We start from the raw sequence: 23,975 nt of genomic DNA, 5'->3' as shown, positions 1-23,975 counted from the left end.
CGACTACAAATAACACCTGGACCTCTTTGGTGGGGACGTAACAACTACAAATAACACCTGGACCTCTTTGGTGGGGACGTAACGACTACAAATAAAGGTAAGAAAGCCTTCTAGTATGGAATTCTCCTTTAAGGGACAGAGCAAGCTCCTACGGGCTGAGGCTTCAACCTTTGCTTTTATATGAAATATCACAGACTATTAAGATTTAATTTAACAGATTGCCAGAAGCTCTAATCTTAACATAATAATAGAAAACAGCCTAGTATCCACAAGCTGCGACACACTGAGGGCTTGTAGATCTGCTGTGCAACATGCTTCCTTATAGAGGACACACTGAGAGCTTGTAGATCTGTTGTGCAACATGCTTCCTTATAGAGGACACACTGAGAGCTTGTAGATCTGCTGTGCAACATGCTTCCTTATAGAAGACACACTGAGGGCTTGTAGATCTGCTGTGCAACATGCTTCCTTATAGAAGACACTGAGAGCTTGTAGATCTGTTTCCTTATAGAGGACACACTGAGAGCTTGTAGATCTGCTGTGCAACATGCTTCCTTATAGAGGACACACTGAGAGCTTGTAGATCTGCTGTGCAACATGCTTCCTTATAGAGGACACACTGAGAGCTTGTAGATCTGTTGTGCAACATGCTTCCTTATAGAAGACACACTGAGAGCTTGTAGATCTGCTGTGCAACATGCTTCCTTATAGAGGACACACTGAGAGCTTGTAGATCTGCTGTGCAACATGCTTCCTTATAGAGGACACACTGAGAGCTTGTAGATCTGCTGTGCAACATGCTTCCTTATAGAGGACACACAGAGAGCTTGTAGATCTGCTGTGCAACATGCTTCCTTATAGAAGACACACTGAGAGCTTGTAGATCTGCTGTGCAACATGCTTCCTTATAGAAGACACACAGAGAGCTTGTAGATCTGCTGTGCAACATGCTTCCTTATAGAGGACACACAGAGAGCTTGTAGATCTGCTTCCTTATAGAGGACATGCTGACTCCTATGGAATCAGTCCTGGGAACTTTAATCCATGCACAGCATTACGTGTGTGTGTGTGTGTGTGTGTGTGTGTGTGTGTGTGTGTGTGTGTGTGTGTGTGTGTGTGTGTGTGTGTGTGTGTGTGTGTGTGTGTGTGTGTGTGTGTGTGTGTGTGTGTGTGTTAAGCACAGGGATAAACTCTCAGACGTTATGAAACAAAGAGTTAAAACAGTAATGACTGTTTACTGAGAAGCTGCTGATGCAACACAATAAACACACACACACACACACACACACACACACACACACACACACACACACACACACACACACACACACACACACACACACACACACACACACACACACACACACACACACACACACACACACACACACACACACACACGGTGTGTACCTCTCCATGCAGGCTGTGAGCTGATTGGTCAGATGGTTTGTGTTGTTGTACTCCAACTGATGAGCGATGACGTCAAACTGTCCTCGTAACTAGAGAGAGAGACACCGACAGACAGACAGAGAGACAGACAGACAGACAGACAGACAGGTCAGTGAGGTTAACCTGGTGGTCAGTCCATAACAATTACAGCCGTTATAAAAAGGTTAATGTTAGATTCTGTTTATTACAGACAGTAAACCACTAAAGGTTCAGACTTCAATTTAAATATTGGCCTCGGTTCATCCCGTCTGTGCTGCGCCAGGTCGCACCGCGCCCGTTTGCAGCGCCAGGTCGCACCGCGCCCGTTTGCAGTACAGTCACACCAAGGCAAGCTTATACAAATCGGATCCCCTCCCAACCAACCAATACTGGGGTGCAGAGTATGGAAATAAAATGTTTCACAAATATTCCCCTCCGAAAAATTCACAGCAAATGAGAGGTATTGTGTTGAGGCACAAAGAACACTCTTATTTTGTCAAGTTCAAAGTTCACCTCTCTGTGCCCAGGGGTCCACAGAGAGGTGGTCCACGGTCCGGTCGTGGACAACCTCTCTGTGCCCAGGGTCCACAGAGAGGTGGTCCGCGGTCCGGTCGTGGACCACCTCTCTGTGCCCAGGGTCCACAGAGAGGTGGTCCGCGGTCCGGTCGTGGACCACCTCTCTGTGCCCAGGGTCCACAGAGAGGTGGTCCACGGTCCGGTCGTGGACCACCTCTCTGTGCCCAGGGTCCATAGAGAGGTGGTCCACGGTCCGGTCGTGGACCACCTCTCTGTGCCCAGGGTCCACAGAGAGGTGGTCCGCGGTCCGGTCGTGGACCGCGGACCACCTATTGAGGACCCCTGGTCTACGAGGACAGATCAAAGCTGGACCAGAACCAGGTGTTTAACCCGTTGTCATGGAGACAGAATCCTGTGTGTAATCCTCCTGCTTATGGTCAAACACTGAGCAAGTCTGAACGTAGCATGTTGACACAACATGCTGGGCTGAGGGGCGCCGCCATTTTGTTGTTGTTTGGCGGGGGGGGGGGGGGGGCTATGGTGGCATCGTTTCAGGAAAGAGGCGCATTCGGTGTACACACAAAGACGAAAAGGTGGCGTCTCCGTGTGACAGAAACGGCAAAACGACAGAGCAAGATACGTCCTCGACAATAACAGTGGTAGAGCAGTTTAACTGTGTCAGTTGCTGGGTCAGGGTCTGTGTCAGTAGGTCTTACCCAGTGTAAGTGTGTCAGTTGCTGGGTCTGTGTCAGTAGATTCTTACCCAGTGTAAGTGTGTCAGTTGCTGGGTCTGTGTCAGTAGATTCTTACCCAGTGTAAGTGTGTCAGTTGCTGGGTCTGTGTCAGTAGATTCTTACCCAGTGTAAGTGTGTCAGTTTCTGGGTCAGGGTCTGTGTCAGTAGGTCTTACCCAGTGTAAGTGTGTCAGTTGCTGGGTCAGGGTCTGTGTCAGTAGGTCTTACCCAGTGTAAGTGTGTCAGTTGCTGGGTCAGGGTCTGTGTCAGTAGGTCTTACCCAGTGTAAGTGTGTCAGTTGCTGGGTCAGGGTCTGTGTCAGTAGGTCTTACCCAGTGTAAGTGTGCCAGTTGCTGGGTCAGGGTCTGTGTCAGTAGGTCTTACCCAGTGTAAGTGTGTCAGTTGCTGGGTCAGGGTCTGTGTCAGTAGGTCTTACCCAGTGTAAGTGTGTCAGTTGCTGGGTCAGGGTCTCGCTCTTCAGGGTCTCATGGAGGTTGATCTGCTCCAACAGCCACACCTCTCTGGACCTCAGAGTCTCCAACTGACGACTCACACACGACTGGAGCTGGGAGCGCACCTGGGGAGAGAGAGGGGGGGGGGGGGGAGAGAGAGACCTCAGGTTAAAATAGGGTGCATTTTGCATCCCAAAACGCAGTTTATAGTTAAGGGACGCAATAAAACAACGACCTCTGCATCCACGGGATGCACTACTGTACTACTGTACTGTTTTCTTATTCTAGTTTATTTTGCTAGCTTTAGTTATGTTCATCATTCATTTTCTTCTTCTGTTTTCTACATGAATATAACATTATAACCATATAAAATGAAATGGTAGTTAAATGCTGCACTTTGTAAAAATGGCTAAATATGACTCCTAACGTCGTTGAAGTTATATAACTATAACTAACTATTTGCCTCGTTATTCCCTCTGCAAAATCTAACACCCTACCTCTAGCCTGGACACTCAATCTAACACCATACCTCTAGCCTGGACACTCAATCTAACACCCTACCTCTAGCCTGGACACTCAATCTAACACCCTACCTCTAGCCTGGACACTCAATCTAACACCCTACCTCTAGCCTGGACACTCAATCTAACACCCTACCTCTAGCCTGGACACTCAATCTAACACCCTACCTCTAGCCTGGACACTCAATCTAACACCCTACCTCTAGCCTGGACACTCAATCTAACACCCTACCTCTAGCCTGGACACTCAAACGAATAAAACACTGTTTCATCTCGTCCACAAAATGTAGCTATTCCCCCCCCCCCCCCCCCCCCCATGTACAATTCTCCACTGACAGACAGAGACACAGACAGAGAGACAGAGAGAGAGAGACAGAGACACACACAGAGAGACAGAGAGAGAGAGACAGAGACACACACAGAGAGAGACAGAGAGAGAGACAGAGACACACACAGAGAGACAGAGACAGAGACACACACAGAGAGAGACAGAGAGAGAGACAGAGACACACACAGAGAGACAGAGAGAGAGAGACAGAGACACACACAGAGAGACAGAGAGAGACAGACAGACACACAGAGAGACAGAGAGAGAGACACACACACAGAGAGAGAGACAGAGACACACACAGAGAGAGAGACAGAGACACACAGAGAGAGACAGACAGAGAGAGACAGAGACACACACAGAGAGACAGAGACACACACAGAGAGACAGAGAGAGAGAGACAGAGACACACACAGAGAGACAGAGAGAGACACACAGAGAGACAGAGAGAGAGAGACACACACAGAGAGAGAGACAGAGACACACACAGAGAGAGAGACAGAGACACACAGAGAGAGACATAGACACACACAGAGAGACAGAGACACACAGAGAGAGAGACAGAGACACACAGAGAGAGAGACAGAGACACACAGAGAGAGACATAGAGAGAGTATAATTACAGGGTGAGGTTCGTAATCGTCTACAAACATTACATTTAGGACCCCACACACACACACACACACACACACACACACACACACACACACACACACACACACACACACACACACACACACACACACACACACACACACACACACACACACACACACACACACACACACACACACACACACACACACACACACACACACACACACACACACACACACACACACTCTTACCGGATGGAAGTGAGATCGGAGTGGAGCAAGGCAACAGAATGACGCTACAGCACATTGGACACTAGACTACAGCAGTCCAGTCCATCCAGTTTATATTTAGTCAGCTAATCCCACAGCCTCGCATCACATCACACACACACACACTACAGTACAATAGTCCACACACCGTTCTGTACACCCACCGAATGACTGACCAGCACATCTCATCTCTTTATAGGGCCCGACAAGACACACGCGTGCACACACTCATGCGCGCGCCACTCCTTAGCTCAGGATGCTGTGCTCATAACAACATGCTATAATACAGGCCTCCATGGGGAGCTGACTCAGGCTACTTGGTGGTTTTGGGGACAGTAAAGCCCAGCTTTAAGCCTCGGTTATACTTAGCTCAGCTCCGTTTCAAACACACTTACTGAGGGAGAATTTAAATCGTGAAACAACCTTCACCGCCGAGTATTTCACTAAACCTTTGAAGAATCGCCCGGTTTCACGACAATCCGCCTTAACCCATTTTGAGCGGGAACCCCTTTTGGTGTTAGCATCATGTTATGCTTTAGCTATTGAAAAATAGCAGATCTACAAGCTTAAGCTTGTAGGTCTGCAATTTTTTAAAGATCGAAGAACGACTGACATAGAAACATAGCTTTTTCAGGAAAACTGTCAGGATGTAGAAGACATTTTTAGAATCTGATCTCAGGTCAAAATGGGTTAAGATACTGCCGTCGCTTGTTGTCGTGTCGAGAAATATCAATAACAAAGAATGGAGGAGAGAGAGAGAGACCCGTAGTGCGCCGCCATTACAATAGGAATACATTGAGCCTCCATTTCCCATCAGCCCCTAGGAAGCATTGAGCCTCCATTTCCCATCAGCCCCTAGGAAGCATTGAGCCTCCATTTCCCATCAGCCCCTAGGAAGCATTGAGCCTCCATTTCCCATCAGCCCCTAGGAAGCATTGAGCCTCAATTTCCCATCAGCCCCTATAGGAAGCATTGAGCCTCCATTTCCCATCAGCCCCTAGGAAGCATTGAGCCTCCATTTCCCATCAGCCCCTAGGAAGCATTGAGCCTCCATTTTCCCTTAAGCCCCTAGGAAGCATTGAGCCTCCATTTCCCATCAGCCCCTAGGAAGCATTGAGCCTCCATTTCCCATCAGCCCCTAGGAAGCATTGAGCCTCCATTTCCCATCAGCCCCTAGGAAGCATTGAGCCTCCATTTCCCATCAGCCCCTATAGGAAGCATTGAGCCTCCATTTCCCATCAGCCCCTAGCAAGCATTGAGCCTCCATTTCCCATCAGCCCCTATAGGAAGCATTGAGCCTCCATTTCCCATCAGCCCCTATAGGAAGCATTGAGCCTCCATTTCCCATCAGCCCCTATAGGAAGCATTGAGCCTCCATTTCCCATCAGCCCCTCCCTAGGAAGCATTGAGCCTCCATTTCCCATCAGCCCCTCCCTAGGAAGCATTGAGCCTCCATTTCCCATCAGCCGCTAGGAAGCATTGAGCCTCCATCTCCCATCAGCCCCTATAGAGCGTCGCAGTCCCGCCTCCTACCAGGGACCAGGTAATTAATCCCAATGCATTTTTCCCATAGACATTTCAACAAGTATTTATTTAAAGATGGTTACGCCGCGGACAAAGCCAACTCGAGTCGTGACAACTCATGACAACACAAACAATATTTTGGACCAAACAAATAATTACAAAGAAGAAAAACAACAAAGAAAGTGTTGTAACCTGCCGTTTTTTTCTTCTTTCTAATTATTGCTTCGGCCCCAAAAATTGTGTTTGTTGTCATGATTTGTCACGACTCGAGTTGGCTTTGTCCGCGGCGTAAACGTCTTTAAATAAATACTTTCTGAAATGTCTATGAGGAAAATGAACGGAGAATCATTTCCTGGTCCATGGTAGGGGGCGGGACTGCGACGCCCTATAGGAAGCCAGCGTTGGTGATTATTTTCCGGTCACGTGACCCAAACGTGTGACGATACAACAGTGTCCGGGGAACACCTTGCATCTCTTAGAAGTTATCAAAAATGGCGAATTAAAACAATGAAAACATAAATTGGGAATGTCGGCTTCGGCAGGGAAAGAGGTCTTTATCAACAAGTCGTGCTGAGGTCAAACGTATACATTGATTACACTCCACAACTCGGGGGAAAAAACGGAAGTGAAATGTCCACTGACTCACGCCGTCTTTGCGAACGCCGTTTTTTTTTTTTAGAATACTTTCTATAAAACGATATGAACTCCGGTCGTCGTGCTCGCCGAATAAATGGCACCTTCGTGAAGCGTCGCGATCTTGTAGATCTGCTATTTATTTACGGGTCAACAGATACATCAGGCTTTGTGGTGCGTTGTGGCGGTGGACGATGAACACTCATCGTGTGTGTGTGTCACACGCACACACAGCTGTGCACGTATGTGGACATAAGCACTTGTGTCTCTCACACACACACACACACACACACACACACACACACACACACACACACACACACACACACACACACACACACACACACACACACACACACACACACACACACACACACACACACACACACACACACACACACACACACACACACACACACACACACACACACACACACACACACACAGCTATAGAAATTCCTCACAGAATCTTTATCGTCTTTTATCTTTACTATTTATATCTTTATGGTTGTTGTTATGGATTTGTGCTAACACAGCACAATGTGGACCTTAACCACACTAGCATTTACACACACACGCACGTCGCACGCACGTGCACGCACACACACACACACACACACACACACACACACACACACACCCCATTGTATTTCCAGTGTCTTTCAGAAACCTGTGTGTCTGAAGGACTAAAGCATAGAAATCCCTCCAGGATTTGGAGAACTTCACAGGAATTAACGCAGAATTAAGTCGAGCGACGCACCGCCAAATCCTTGCGCAACAGCGCAAGCTTGCAATTGTGCACGTTCCCTGCAAGTGTGTACACGTACGTGTGCGTGTGCGTGTGTGTGTGTGTGCGTCTAAGGTGGCGGACATAAAAATGGAAAGAAAGCGGCCGGACATCCGATGTTCTAAAGTGGGAGCATCAAATCATACTCGTATTGATCACTGTGTCAGTGATCACTCAAGCAAACAAACTTCGGGAGAGAACGCCACTATAAGCACTTTTCATGGCCACGGACAACGAGAGCAGCAGTCTAACTGCGGAGGGAGAGTACTGTTTCTGTTTGTGACATGACGTGCTGCGAGCTCGCAGATCTACGCTTCATGCAACGAATGTACCCGTATGTTTGTTCTATTAAAGGGTAGATCGCTACCGATCTAGCCTTATAGAACGAACGTACCGATATGCTGTGAGCTTAGCCTGTTGCTAACGCGACCCCCCTCTTCTCTCTCTCTCTCTCCCTCTCTCTCTCTCTCTCTCTCTCTAACGCGACTCTCTCTCCCCCGTTGAAGTTGCAATAGTTGGATCACTGCAGTGTTGCACTGTTCATATCAGCTGCTTTGATATTATAGGAAATGGCCTACCATACATTTTTTATTTTACATTTTGTTATTAGTATTTGCATCTGAACTTAGCCTAACTGTAGGCCTAGATAAATACCATACCATAGCCTATTTGAATAATAATAAATAGGATAGTAAATAGTACTGTGACCAGATTTGACTGAGGGACTGTCATTGGATTTATTTTCATGTCATATGAAAGCAGGGAATCATAGTTTAAAATTTATGTTGATTTTATTATGGTATTTGCCATAGGCAATATGCCAAAAAAAAACGTTAAAATGACCAGTGAGCACCTGCAACGGCACATGTGAGTGCCGTTTCAATAAATGAGTCCAGTACATTTTACAGGGTGCTAACTGTCTAACAGACCCAAAATGTGATTTATGCATTATGATCAGTTTGAAAAGTAGAAATATAGGCCTCTTTCTTATAGCTGCCTCCTTCCAATAAAAGCCTGGTATCAGAATCGGTTGAGACAAATAAAAGCCCGGATTATAAATGAGGATTTACGGTAGATCTTAATTACTTTGTTTTGGTACTTTAAGGTTTATTTAGCATATTTAGAGTTATTTTTGCTATAAACACATTGATTATAGTCCTGGATAACTGTCTAAAACCTTCAAAGAAAAAAAGAACACCCGCAGATTTTCCTCCGGAGTCACCGCAGAAAAATAGAAAAAAACCCGCAGATTCCGTTTGGCCTTACTTATCAGTGATATGTCCTCACAAACCTTTTAGCTCAAGACCCAAACTTTGTTTTTAGACGTTTGCTCGGGACCCAAACTAGTGAAATAAGCAGATCTACAAGCTCGGTCACAACGCGGTGCGAAGCGACGCTCTGTGAGCTTGTAGATCTGTTAGGGGGTCTATAGGGGTTGGGGGGGGTCTCACCTCTCTGGTGTTGTCTCGTAGCTGGCCCTCGGCCCTGGTCACCCCGCTGATAGCCTCATCCAGCTGGTCCCTGGCAGCCTGGCACTGCTTCAGACAGGAGCCCTGCTGGTCCATGCTGGACATCCTGGACAGAGAGAGAGAGAGAGAGAGAGAGACAGAGAGAGAGAGAGAAGAGAGAGAGAGACAGAGAGAGAGACAGAGAGAGAGACAGAGAGAGAGAGAGAAGAGAGAGACAGAGACAGAGACAGACAGACAGAGAGAGAGAGACAGAGACAGAGACAGAGACAGAGAGAGACAGAGACAGAGACAGACAGAGTTAATGGGATATTTCAACATACCATGTTGGCCATGGTATGGTAGATTGTTTTGTAGTAATAGTACAACATAAACATCACAGAGACTTTAGTTGTCACTGTACAATACTTTAAAACAGTTGTCATGTTGCACACATGCCTAAAATTGCTATGCGCCGCCGTCCTTGAAAACGATGTATTTCCAACTCCAGCTTGTCCCTCTCCATCCAGGCTGCATAAACAGCACTCCAGCACTCCGTTTTCTGACCCCTCAATGTCGGAACTCTGTCTTACTCTATAGCTCTGCCTTCTTCCAGAGCACACCTCCTAGTGGTCCCTGAGATAAAGTACTGGTCCCTGAGGGGTCCTGGGACCCTCCTAGTGGTCCCTGAGATAAAGTACTGGTCCCTGAGGGGTCCTGGGACCCTCCTAGTGGTCCCTGAGGGGTCCTGGGACCCTCCTAGTGGTCCCTGAGATAAGGTACTGGTCCCTGAGGGGTCCTGGGACCCTCCTAGTGGTCCCTGAGATAAGGTACTGGTCCCCGAGGGGTCCTGGGACCCTCCTAGTGGTCCCTGAGATAAAGTACTGGTCCCCGAGGGGTCCTGGGACTCTCCTAGTGGTCCCTGAGATAAGGTACTGGTCCCTGAGGGGTCCTGGGACCCTCCTAGTGGTCCCTGAGATAAAGTACTGGTCCCTGAGGGGTCCTGGGACCCTCCTAGTGGTCCCTGAGATAAAGTACTGGTCCCTGAGGGGTCCTGGGACCCTCCTAGTGGTCCCTGAGATAAGGTACTGGTCCCCGAGGGGTCCTGGGACCCTCCTAGTGGTCCCTGAGATAAAGTACTGGTCCCCGAGGGGTCCTGGGACCCTCCTAGTGGTCCCTGAGATAAGGTACTGGTCCCCGAGGGGTCCTGGGACCCTCCTAGTGGTCCCTGAGATAAAGTAGTGGTCAGTAAGCAGTACCGCTGCTTCTACACTACACACTTTAATTAGCATCAAGGATTTAACGCTGTGCATTGGGGTCTCTCTCTCACTGTGCATTGGGGTCTCTCTCTCTCTGTGCATTGGGGTCTCTCTCTCTCTCTCTCTCTCTCTCTCACTCACACACACACTGCTCAACAGTGCAGTGCACTGAGTGCCCCCACCCCTCCGAGGGGCCAGAGAGGTCAAACGGATCCTGCTGGGATCACTTCTGCTTTCCCGTCCACTCAGCACTTTCTATTCTGCCTCTTTGTGTCACACGAAACGGTAGCAATACCACACACTCCATCTGAAGTTACACTGGACAGGAGACGGTGGGTTCATATAGTTACACTGGACTGGAGACGGTGGGTTCATATAGTTACACTGGACTGGAGACAGTGGGTTCATATAGTTACACTGGACTGGAGACGGTGGGTTCATATAGTTACGCTGGACTGGAGACGGTGGGTTCATATAGTTACACTGGACTGGAGACGGTGGGTTCATATAGTTACACTGGACTGGAGACGGTGTGTTCATATAGTTACACTGGACTGGAGACGGTGTGTTCATATAGTTACACTGGACTGGAGACAGTGGGTTCATATAGTTACACTGGACTGGAGACGGTGGGTTCATATAGTTACACTGGACTGGAGACGGTGTGTTCATATAGTTACACTGGACTGGAGACGGTGTGTTCATATAGTTACACTGGACTGGAGACAGTGGGTTCATATAGTTACACTGGACTGGAGACGGTGGGTTCATATAGTTACACTGGACTGGAGACGGTGTGTTCATATAGTTACACTGGACTGGAGACAGTGGGTTCATATAGTTACACTGGACTGGAGACGGTGGGTTCATATAGTTACACTGGACTGGAGACAGTGGGTTCATATAGTTACACTGGACTGGAGACGGTGGGTTCATATAGTTACACTGGACTGGAGACGGTGTGTTCATATAGTTACACTGGACTGGAGACGGTGTGTTCATATAGTTACACTGGACTGGAGACGGTGGGTTCATATAGTTACACTGGACTGGAGACAGTGGGTTCATATAGTTACACTGGACTGGAGACGGTGGGTTCATATAGTTACACTGGACTGGAGACGGTGGGTTCATATAGTTACTGGACTGGAGACGGTGGGTTCATATAGTTACACTGGACTGGAGACGGTGGGTTCATATAGTTACACTGGACTGGAGACGGTTGTGTTCATATAGTTACACTGGACTGGAGACGGTTGTGTTCATATAGTTACACTGGACTGGAGACGGTGGGTTCATATAGTTACTGGACTGGAGACGGTGGGTTCATATAGTTACTGGACTGGAGACGGTGGGTTCATATAGTTACACTGGACTGGAGACGGTTGTGTTCATATAGTTACTGGACTGGAGACGGTGGGTTCATATAGTTACACTGGACTGGAGACGGTTGTGTTCATATAGTTACACTGGACTGGAGACGGTTGTGTTCATATAGTTACTGGACTGGAGACGGTGGGTTCATATAGTTACACTGGACTGGAGACGGTTGTGTTCATATAGTTACACTGGACTGGAGACGGTTGTGTTCATATAGTTACTGGACTGGAGACGGTGGGTTCATATAGTTACACTGGACTGGAGACGGTGGGTTCATATAGTTACACTGGACAGGAGACGGTTGGGTTCATATAGTTACACTGGACTGGAGACGGTGGGTTCATATAGTTACACTGGACTGGAGACGGTGGGTTCATATAGTTACACTGGACTGGAGACGGTGGGTTCATATAGTTACACTGGACTGGAGACGGTGGGTTCATATAGTTACACTGGACAGGAGACGGTTGGGTTCATATAGTTACACTGGACTGGAGACGGTGGGTTCATATAGTTACACTGGACTGGAGACGGTGGGTTCATATAGTTACACTGGACTGGAGACGGTGGGTTCATATAGTTCTGGAGAAGAATAAACTGTATTTGTACAGCACCTTTCATGACACGATTTCAACAACACTAAAATAACAGCAACAAAGGCAGTGAATCAGGCCCAACGGTGAGGACGGTGAGGACGGTGAGGACGGGAACAACCACAGAGATTTAAAAAAAATATCAACTAAAAGCAGAAGTGAAAATATAGATCTTTACTGAGCTTTGCTCGGCCAACACAGTTTCCTATATTTCGGTATTGGCCAAGAGTTTCCCTTTCAGTGCATCCCTACTAGGAAGTTAACCCAATCTGTTTCTGTACGGGAACCCCTTTTGGTGTTTTAAGCATTATGTTATGCTTTAGTTCTTGAAAAATAGCAGATCTACAAGCTCATAGCACGGTACCGAGCTTGTAGATCTGCTATGTTATACCCCGCCTTGGTAAATAAAGTTTTTGGGGAGCTTTCAAAACGGTGTGCAGACTAACCAGACTTATTCTTCCTTTTTCAGTCTGTTCTTTTTTGTTCGAGCACCCGTTGAATTAACCTGGGATGTGTTGCACCTCCTGACCCTTTTAGTTCATTGTGCAGCTCTACCTTTTACACAGATTAATTACACTGTAACTGTAACTGTAACGTAATCCTTTTATCCGGACGGAGGTCTGAGTGCCACGTTGGACAACATGACCTACAGATCCAGGATCAGCCACAGTACGGACAGAGGTCTGAGTGCCACGTTGGACAACATGACCTACAGATCACGGTACGGACGGAGGTCTGTTGGACAACATGACCTACAGATCCAGGATCAGCCACAGTACGGACAGAGGTCTGAGTGCCACGTTGGACAACATGACCTACAGATCCAGGATCAGCCACAGTACGGACAGAGGTCTGAGTGCCACGTTGGACAACATGACCTACAGATCCAGGATCAGCCGCGGTACGGACAGAGGTCTGAGTGCCACGTTGGACAACACGACCTACAGATCACGGTACGGACGGAGGTCTGTTGGACAACATGACCTACAGATCCAGGATCAGCCACAGTACGGACAGAGGTCTGAGTGCCACGTTGGACAACACGACCTACAGATCCAGGATCAGCCACAGTACGGACAGAGGTCTGAGTACCATGTTAGACAACATGACCTTCAGATCCAGGATCAGCCACAGTACGGACAGAGGTCTGAGTGCCAACATGACCTACAGATCCAGGATCTGCCGCGGTACGATCAACCAACTGTGAGGAGTACAACTGCGCCCGTAGTTCGCATTTACTGTGAAAAGTTTGAAAACCTTTGCGTTTCTGTGCGTCACGTCAAACCTCCATATATGGTCACGCCTCACGACATCATGGAGACCCTTAGATCTCCATATATAGACGTCAGTCCATCACGCCTCGTGACACACTCCATATGTCAGTCTGACATCATCAGACCCTCGACACTCAAGACACGCTACATATGGCCATGAACTCTGACCCATACCTGTTTTTCATTGTGCATTTCCTGGTCCTCCTATGGGGAAGATTTCAGTGTAATATGTAGGGATTTGGGGGGTTTTCTAGGCCGTGTAATTAAGTACGGAAATAAAAATCAATCCGTGCTGTTTCACCGTGTTTGGGTGAGACCGGGTTGGCAGAACGAACAGGACATGTTATACAATATCTATCTATCCAGCAGAACAAGAACGGATGGAAACTGATCTGGCATCAGTTTCACTCTGTCTATCTTTAGACTCTGTGCAACAATAGACAGCCTTGTCCCAGAGTCAGACCCTCACGTGAGTTCAGCCTTGTCTCAGAGTCAGACCCTCACGTGAGTTCAGCCTTGTCTCAGAGTCAGACCCTCACAGGAGTTCAGCCTTGTCTCAGAGTCAGACCCTCACGTGAGTTCAGCCTTGTCTCAGAGTCAGACCCTCACAGGAGTTCAGCCTTGTCTCAGAGTCAGACCCTCACGTGAGTTCAGCCTTGTCTCAGAGTCAGACCCTCACAGGAGTTCAGCCTTGTCTCAGAGTCAGACCCTCACGTGAGTTCAGCCTTGTCTCAGAGTCAGACCCTCACGTGAGTTCAGCCTTGTCTCAGAGTCAGACCCTCACGTGAGTTCAGCCTTGTCTCAGAGTCAGACCCTCACGTGAGTTCAGCCTTGTCTCAGAGTCAGACCCTCACGTGAGTTCAGCCTTGTCTCAGAGTCAGACCCTCACGTGAGTTCAGCCTTGTCCCAGAGTCAGACCCTCACGTGAGTTCAGCCTTGTCCCAGAGTCAGACCCTCACGTGAGTTCAGCCTCGTCTCAGAGTCAGACCCTCACGTGAGTTCAGCCTCGTCTCAGAGTCAGACCCTCACGTGAGTTCAGCCTCGTCTCAGAGTCAGACCCTCACGTGAGTTCAGCCTTGTCTCAGAGTCAGACCCTCACGTGAGTTCAGCCTTGTCTCAGAGTCAGACCCTCACGTGAGTTCAGCCTTGTCTCAGAGTCAGACCCTCACGTGAGTTCAGCCTTGTCTCAGAGTCAGACCCTCACGTGAGTTCAGCCTTGTCTCAGAGTCAGACCCTCACGTGAGTTCAGCCTTGTCTCAGAGTCAGACCCTCACGTGAGTTCAGCCTCGTCTCAGAGTCAGACCCTCACGTGAGTTCAGCCTTGTCTCAGAGTCAGACCCTCACGTGAGTTCAGCCTTGTCTCAGAGTCAGACCCTCACGTGAGTTCAGCCTTGTCTCAGAGTCAGACCCTCACGTGAGTTCAGCCTTGTCTCAGAGTCAGACCCTCACGTGAGTTCAGCCTTGTCTCAGAGTCAGACCCTCACGTGAGTTCAGCCTTGTCTCAGAGTCAGACCCTCACGTGAGTTCAGCCTCGTCTCAGAGTCAGACCCTCACGTGAGTTCAGCCTCGTCTCAGAGTCAGACCCTCACGTGAGTTCAGCCTTGTCCCAGAGTCAGACCCTCACGTGAGTTCAGCCTTGTCTCAGAGTCAGACCCTCACGTGAGTTCAGCCTTGTCCCAGAGTCAGACCCTCACGTGAGTTCAGCCTTGTCCCAGAGTCAGACCCTCACGTGAGTTCAGCCTTGTCCCAGAGTCAGACCCTCACGTGAGTTCAGCCTTGTCCCAGAGTCAGACCCTCACGTGAGTTCAGCCTTGTCCCAGAGTCAGACCCTCACGTGAGTTCAGCCTTGTCCCAGAGTCAGACCCTCACGTGAGTTCAGCCTTGTCCCAGAGTCAGACCCTCACGTGAGTTCAGCCTTGTCCCAGAGTCAGACCCTCACGTGAGTTCAGCCTTGTCTCAGAGTCAGACCCTCACGTGAGTTCAGCCTTGTCTCAGAGTCAGACCCTCACGTGAGTTCAGCCTTGTCTCAGAGTCAGACCCTCACGTGAGTTCAGCCTTGTCTCAGAGTCAGACCCTCACGTGAGTTCAGCCTTGTCTCAGAGTCAGACCCTCACGTGAGTTCAGCCTTGTCTCAGAGTCAGACCCTCACGTGAGTTCAGCCTTGTCTCAGAGTCAGACCCTCACGTGAGTTCAGCCTCGTCTCAGAGTCAGACCCTCACGTGAGTTCAGCCTCGTCTCAGAGTCAGACCCTCACGTGAGTTCAGCCTCGTCTCAGAGTCAGACCCTCACGTGAGTTCAGCCTTGTCTCAGAGTCAGACCCTCACGTGAGTTCAGCCTTGTCTCAGAGTCAGACCCTCACGTGAGTTCAGCCTTGTCTCAGAGTCAGACCCTCACGTGAGTTCAGCCTTGTCTCAGAGTCAGACCCTCACGTGAGTTCAGCCTTGTCCCAGAGTCAGACCCTCACGTGAGTTCAGCCTTGTCCCAGAGTCAGACCCTCACGTGAGTTCAGCCTTGTCTCAGAGTCAGACCCTCACGTGAGTTCAGCCTTGTCTCAGAGTCAGACCCTCACGTGAGTTCAGCCTTGTCTCAGAGTCAGACCCTCACGTGAGTTCAGCCTTGTCTCAGAGTCAGACCCTCACGTGAGTTCAGCCTTGTCTCAGAGTTAGACCCTCACGTGAGTTCAGCCTCGTCTCAGAGTCAGACCCTCACGTGAGTTCAGCCTTGTCTCAGAGTCAGACCCTCACGTGAGTTCAGCCTTGTCCCAGAGTCAGACCCTCACGTGAGTTCAGCCTTGTCCCAGAGTCAGACCCTCACGTGAGTTCAGCCTCGTCTCAGAGTCAGACCCTCACGTGAGTTCAGCCTTGTCCCAGAGTCAGACCCTCACGTGAGTTCAGCCTTGTCCCAGAGTCAGACCCTCACGTGAGTTCAGCCTTGTCTCAGAGTCAGACCCTCACGTGAGTTCAGCCTTGTCTCAGAGTCAGACCCTCACGTGAGTTCAGCCTTGTCTCAGAGTCAGACCCTCACGTGAGTTCAGCCTTGTCTCAGAGTCAGACCCTCACGTGAGTTCAGCCTTGTCTCAGAGTCAGACCCTCACGTGAGTTCAGCCTTGTCTCAGAGTCAGACCCTCACGTGAGTTCAGCCTTGTCTCAGAGTCAGACCCTCACGTGAGTTCAGCCTTGTCTCAGAGTCAGACCCTCACGTGAGTTCAGCCTCGTCTCAGAGTCAGACCCTCACGTGAGTTCAGCCTTGTCTCAGAGTCAGACCCTCACGTGAGTTCAGCCTTGTCTCAGAGTCAGACCCTCACGTGAGTTCAGCCTTGTCTCAGAGTCAGACCCTCACGGGAGTTCAGCCTTGTCTCAGAGTCAGACCCTCACGGGAGTCCAGAGCTGGGCATGAAAAGACAAACGGAATCAGTAGTAATATCCCATTTATGCCTGACGTCGACATTTAAAAATTGTCTTCTAAATCCTGACAGTTTTCTGAAATACCTCATGTTTCTGTATCAGCGGTGCTCAATATTTCATGTAAAGGACCCCCAAAAATTATATGTAATTGGCCTCCGGCCACATTTTCACGATTTTTCAAAAAATGCTATTTTTCCAATAGCTAAATTATAACAATGCTTTAAAACACAAAAAGCGGTTCCCGCCCAGAATGGGTTATGAGACAGAGATCCACCCTAAAGCCCTGCTGTGTTGTCCCAGGCTCTGATCCAAAGCCCTGTGTTGTCAGAGGCTCTGATCCAAATGGATAATAGTTTCATGTTGTGACTCAACAACCTCACATTCTCATCGTCGGCTACACAAAGCACAGCTTCCTTGTGTGAGGTTTCCAGCCAGCGGACGAAGACTTAAGAACTAAGAGTGACGCATCTGTGTTGTCGCCTTTGTAGCTTTTAACCATTTTTAAAACCATTATTTTAAGCTTTTGAAGAAATGGAAGATCTACAAGCTCGTAGATCTGCCATTTTTGACAAATCCTTTGTACAACGATGTGTACAAATCTTTGAATATATATTCTTTCAGTGCAAATCTTTGAATATATATTCTTTCAGTGCAAATCTTTGAATATATATTCTTTCAGTGCAAATCTTTGAATATACTGTATATTCTTTCACAGCGAACAGACACGTTTGTTAAAATGTTTTGTCCCTGGAATAAAACATTTTTAGATGGGGTCCGCTGCCAAAAACATAATTATCATTCATTCTGGGGGTCCTTGACATGAAATAGTTTGAGAACCATTGATATAGAAACATAGGGTTTATCAGAAAACTGTCAGGATTTAGAAGACATTTTGTAGAATCTAAATGGTTTAATCCATTCTGGGCGGGAACCCCTTTTGGTGTTTTAAGCATCATGTTATGCTTTAGCTATTTTTGAAAAATCGTGAAAATGTGGCACAAATCTTTGAATATATATATTCTTTCAGAGCGAATGTTTTTAACTCAAATCTTTGCTTCTGGGGGGGGGGGTCCCTGGGACAACATATTTTCAGATGGGGGTCGGTAGCCAAATTCAGATAATTCTGGGGGTCCTTGACATGAAAAAGGTTGAGAACCACCGATAATAGAAACATAGGGTTTATCAGAAAACTGTCAGGATTTAGAAGACATTTTGTAGAACATGGTCTCGGGTCTAAATGGGTTAAACACTGAAAACTCAAGGATGATGATGACAGTGTCTTATCGTGGACGCAGAGACAGACAACACTAACATTTGGGACAGACCTTGACCCTGAGGAAGGCAGCCTATAGTCTGCCTGAAACTTTGCCGTTTTCCGTCTATAAATAAACACATACAGGTCAAACATTGGCAGGGCTTGTAGTTCTGCTAAACGAGACAAAATGTAATACCTCGAATCCTACAAGTGCTTGTTATGGTGGGTGGGTCCCCGGTGGGTCCACTCCCCACTCCACAGTACAAATAGGATTATTTTGGGGGGGGTCACGTCCTTAAAAAGGATGAGAAGAACCACTGCTTTTTGCTTTATCTAAGCATTCTAGGCAGCGAACAGCACATACCGCTGAGGTGTTAGAGAGATGTTACATCACTGCTGGGAGAGGAGTTTAGCACACAGAGAGGCCAGACCACAAGCTGGCTTCAACAGATAAGCAGCCACTGCTGTCAGAAGGCCTGATCCTTAATAAGCCAGTGATGTAAACAGGTTTTCAATGTAATGGGTCCCGGGACCCAGGGGTGCTCTTCTAGATGGATCCCGGGGCCCAGGGGTGCTCTTCTAGATGGGTCCCGGGACCCAGGGGTGCTCTTATAGATGGATCCCGGGGCCCAGGGGTGCTCTTCTAGATGGATCCCGGGGCCCAGGGGTGCTCTTCTAGATGGATCCCGGGGACATTTTATGAGTCTTACTTCAACAACGTTAAGAGTACAGTACTACTAAGTACAGTATTGCATGCCAGAAGCCCAGAACCCCCCGAGGGTGGCATGATTGGTCCTTTCTCAATTCAGTGAGTCATAAATAAGCCCCGCCCCAAACCACTAGACGCAACAAAGCGCTCGTCCCAGCGGTGCGAAATGTCCTGTTGCACGTTGGGGCATGTTGGGGCATGGTGGGGCATGGTGGGGCATGGTGGGGCATGGTGGCGCATGGTGGCGCATGGTGGCACATGGTGGGGCATGGTGGCGCATGGTGGCGCATGGTGGGGCATGGTGGGGCATGGTGGGGCATGGTGGGGCATGGTGGCGCATGGTGGGGCATGGTGGGGCATGGTGGGGCATGGTGGCGCACGTGATGGGACCCCCTCACGTCACAACAGTCCGGGGGGACCCCTCACGTCACGGGGTCCCCCCGGACCACACTCGGCTTAGACGTCTAAACGTCTAAGCCGGTATAGAACTGCAAATCATAGACTCTATGATTTGCAGTTCTATACCGGCTTACTGCTGTAGAACAACAAGTTTCGTTTGCCAAAAACAAAAAAGTACTTTGGTCTAAAATTCTAAATGGTCTGTCCCTCCTTTTTCTTTTAGCTTTTGATACCTTGTAGGTGGTGGTTGTACTGATAAGTAACTAAAATAACCATATATAAATAACCATGAAAGAATATTGTGCTAATATCATGTTTCTGCTTGAAACATATTGTGATATTATATTTTTCCATATCACCCACCCCTAACTGGTAGTTATTATTATCATAAACCCACACTTACACTTACTACTAATAATAGCACTACTTCTATCATTAAACACATACTAGCTACTGCAACCGAGCCCATAGAGAATGCATTCTCATTCAACAATCAAACGCTGGAATGCAAACAACACAATTCTACTAAGTCAATAAAGCAAACATGTGAGGAGGATAACTGGTTATAACACGTCCACGACACACCGTTTCTAATCTCCCTGATGGACAAATTGATAAGTGGGATTGTGTAATTAAACCACAAAGAAGAAACACATTATCTCCTCACAGATCACACTTGCATTCAAATAAAAAACAAACACACAAACACAGCTGTTTGGGCGAGTGGAGTTTAGCCTCTCTCTCTCTCTAAACTATCTCCTCTGTTCACAGGAGTTCACAGGAGGCCTCTCAGGTTTACTTCAGATACTGCAGATTTTAAACTATTTTCATGCGAGGCCTCAGGCCCGTCACTTCACAGATACTGTGACGTGTAACCTCTTCACGCGAGGCCTGTCAGGCCTGTCACTCCACAGATACTGTGTGTGAAGTATCACTCTCACTTCTCCCCTAGTAGTTCACTGGCCAGTGGGACCCGTTTGTGGGTCGCGTTCACAATTTTATGGGTCCCTTCACTTTTTTTGCTTCCCATCACCACATGTTTTTAATTACTACTATTTCACAACATTAAAAAAAAAAAAAACATCCCCCCCCAAAAAAGCATTTTTTTTCATGAGTTAAAAACACATTCAGTGATTTTAGTTTTCCCCCGTGAATTTCATGAGAAATATTTTTTTTTAAAAATCAAAGAAATCCCATGAATTAGAATTTAAGTAGTGGTGAAAATAGCCGATGTATAAGCGAGGCGTTAAGTGAGCTTGTAGATCTGCTATTTTCTCTAGCTTGGGTCACGGGCTAAAAGGTTTGGGAGCCACTGCTATAGTCGTCCGGAACCCCCCCCCACCCCACCCCGTCAAAACGCCTCCCACAATTAAAATTAAAACATCTGATCAGCTCAGAATAAGTAGTCCACCGTGGCTCAAGTAGTTAACGTTTAACCGAGAGGCACGTTTTAAAGGGAAAAGTTGTGAAAAAAAAAGGTGAAGTTGTGAAAACGTGCTGAAAAAAGAGGAACAAAGATCGAAAAGAGTGTTTTGCAATAAAAGTGAAAAGTGGTCAGACAGTCATAGTTATCTGCATAGCCTTGGGCTTTGTATCCTTCTTTCTAAAACAAAGTTCAATCTTAACGTATCGCACGCACACACAAAAAGATAGAATTCTCCCTCAAAGTAACTTTCAATATTTCTTTTTTAGTTTACAGCCAACATCTAATGGAGATAATTAATGTAGTGTACATTTAATTTGCTACTATGCTTACATGTATTTTCCAAAATGTGTTCTCTATGCAACTCTATACAACAGCCTTATTTATATATAATAACAATCTACATCTGATCTGCATCACTGCCATCACCACCACATCATTATGACTGGGACAACAGACACAGTCCGGAGGGTTGCTTTAAGCATCATTTTATACTTTAGCTATTGAAAAATAGCAGATCTACAAGCTCGTAGCGCGGCACATCTGCTATTTTTGAAAAATCGTGAAAATGTGGTGCAAATCTTTGAAAATATATATATTCTTTCACAGTGAACGTTTTTAAACTCAAATCTTTGCTTCTGGAGGGGGTCCCTGGAACAACATATTTCCAGATGGGGGTCTGCGGTCAAATACAGATTAGGCCTAATTGACATGAAATAGTTTGAGAACCACTGATATACAAAAATGTTTTTTTTTTCCAGAAAACTGAAAAATACATTTGTAGATCTCTTCTCAAAAAGAGAAATCAGCTTCAGTTGATCCGAAATAATAATAATAATAAAGCAGCAGCAAAACATGCAAGACAAGATCATCAACTTCATCATACCTGACTGATGTGGCGTTGTGTGTCTCAGAGAACAATAGAATATGACAAACAATACAACTATTATAGTAATAATAATATTAACAACAATAAAGAGACGATTATCAGAGGAGGAGCAGGAAGAGATACTGCTGATCCTCCACGAGCACAGCCTTTATCTGAACCACACACACTCTCACTCACACACACACAGGGCAGGGGGGGTCCACGGAGGGGGGGTCTAGACTCCGACCAGCTACGTGTCAACAAACAAACATCAAATACTAATTATAAAGAGAGCCGTTTTTTTACAGGACTCTAAAGCAGAATATTATCGTTATTAATTATCGTCATGTATTATTCGTGCTACATTAGCTATGATATCGTCATTTACCAACAGCCATCCTTCCGGGGATGGGATGGGATAGCCTAGCCACCGGCTAGCTAGCTAGCTAGCTCCCTAAGCTAGCTCTATCCGTGTTGGGACGTTTTTAAAGCGTTATAAACGTCTAATAACGTCACTCACCGCGGCGCCTTGTGTGTCCCTCTGGACGTGGACATCATGTGGTGTTGGTGGTGAGGTTTCCGTCCCTCCAGGAGACACAGAGAGGATGAAAAGCTCTGTTCTGGAAAGGAATAGGCGACTCAATGTCACTGTGGTCAGAGGAACACAAAAAAGGAAACCTATGTACACCTCTATGGGGAGGAGGAGGACTCTCGCGAGTCCTAGTTCCATGACGTCAACCCGAGCTCTGACGTGAGGGCGAGGGTGGCGTCCCCGTTTTTCCTACCCGATTTCGCCTTAGGGCAACTTTGACGATGGAGAGGGGCCACTATATTTCCACACTCACCCCAGAGGGGCCACATTGCATATTACTGTCGTAGCAAAAATAGCCGATCTACAAGCTCAAAACGCGTCGCAATGCAAAAAATTAGTTTTTGCTATTTTTGAATTGGAATCCTGAAAAGTAACATTTTTATTTAATTTCAAATACATTCCGTTATAGTTACCTATGTTAACTATATGAACTAAATAAAAAAATACATTGGACATGTAAAAAAAGACAATAACATTATAACACGTCCACGACACACCGTTTCGAATCTTCCTGATGGACAAATTGATAAGTGGGATTGTGTAATTAAACCACAAAGAAGAAACACATTATCTCCTCACAGATCACACTTGCATTCAAATAAAAAACAAACACACAAACACAGCTGTTTGGGTGAGTGGAGTTTAGCCTCTCTCTCTCTAAACTATCTCCTCTGATCACGGGAGTTCACAGGAGGCCTCTCAGGTTTACTTCAGATACTGCGGATTTTAAACTCTTTTCATGCGAGGCCTCAGGCCTGTCACTTCACAGATACTGTGAAGTTTAACAGTAACCCCTCTTGGTGTTTTAAGCATTATGTTATGCTTTAGCTGTTGGAAATAAATAGCAGATCTACAAGCTCATAGCGCGGCACTCGGTGCCGTGCTATGAGCTTGTAGGTCTGCTATTTTTGAAAAATCGTGAAAATGTGTCGCAAATCTTTGAATATATATTCTTTCAGAGCAAACGTTTTTAAATCAAATCTTTGCTTCTGGGGGTGGGTCCCTACTCCCTGGAACAACATATTTTCAGATGGGGGTCGGCGGCCAATTACATATAATTTGTGGGGTTCTTGAACCACTGATATAGAAACATGAGGTTTTACTAGGACTACCTATGTTAACTATATGAACTAAATAAAAAAATACATTGGACATGTAAAAAAAGACAATAACATTGTAATACTAGTCATTAAGCTACTAAAGCTGGTTGTGTTTGCATGATTGGAATTGTAACAGCTGAAATAAAACATTTATCCGAATCCCAATATTAACCTGAGGGGCTGCATAAGGTGGGGGCCGCATGTGGCCCCCGGGCCGCCAGTTGCCCAAAGCAAAGCAAAGCAAAGTTCTTTGTTTACCCAGGGTAAGTGGACTAAGCTCGAGATGCTTGTTTACAGCCAGACCCTGCTCATAGAACATTTCATGGTAGGGGTTCAATGCCTTGCTCAAGGGCACTTCAGCGGTGGTAATTTTAACGTGCCGGTCCGGGGATTCGAACTGGTGACCTTCCGGTATCAAGACCGCTCCGCAAACCGTTTGGCCACCACTGCCACACGGCAAACAGGGTCGTTTGTATAATAAGAGAA

General features: G+C 47.1%; 1 protein-coding gene across 3 annotated transcripts in view; it reads right to left on the bottom strand.

The window, feature by feature from the left end:
* Positions 1–22,457, bottom strand: part of LOC306931665 (nuclear receptor coactivator 4-like) — a 52,175-nt gene extending 29,718 nt beyond the window's left edge. For all 3 annotated transcript variants that reach the window (XM_079513185.1, XM_079513186.1, XM_079513187.1), the window contains exons 1-4: positions 22,318–22,457; positions 9,240–9,363; positions 3,114–3,254; positions 1,411–1,499 (exon numbers count right to left, since the gene is read on the bottom strand). In XM_079513185.1, coding sequence (XP_079369311.1) covers positions 1,411–1,499; positions 3,114–3,254; positions 9,240–9,363; positions 22,318–22,355 — 392 coding nt within the window. In that variant the 5' untranslated portion in view covers positions 22,356–22,457. The remainder of the gene's footprint in view (positions 1–1,410; positions 1,500–3,113; positions 3,255–9,239; positions 9,364–22,317) is intronic.
* Positions 22,458–23,975: the final 1,518 nt, after the last annotated feature.

This window comes from Electrona antarctica (assembly GCF_951216825.1).
Source record: "Electrona antarctica genome assembly, chromosome: 10".
Lineage (NCBI taxonomy): Eukaryota > Metazoa > Chordata > Actinopteri > Myctophiformes > Myctophidae > Electrona > Electrona antarctica.
This window is presented reverse-complemented; position numbering and strand designations above follow the sequence as displayed.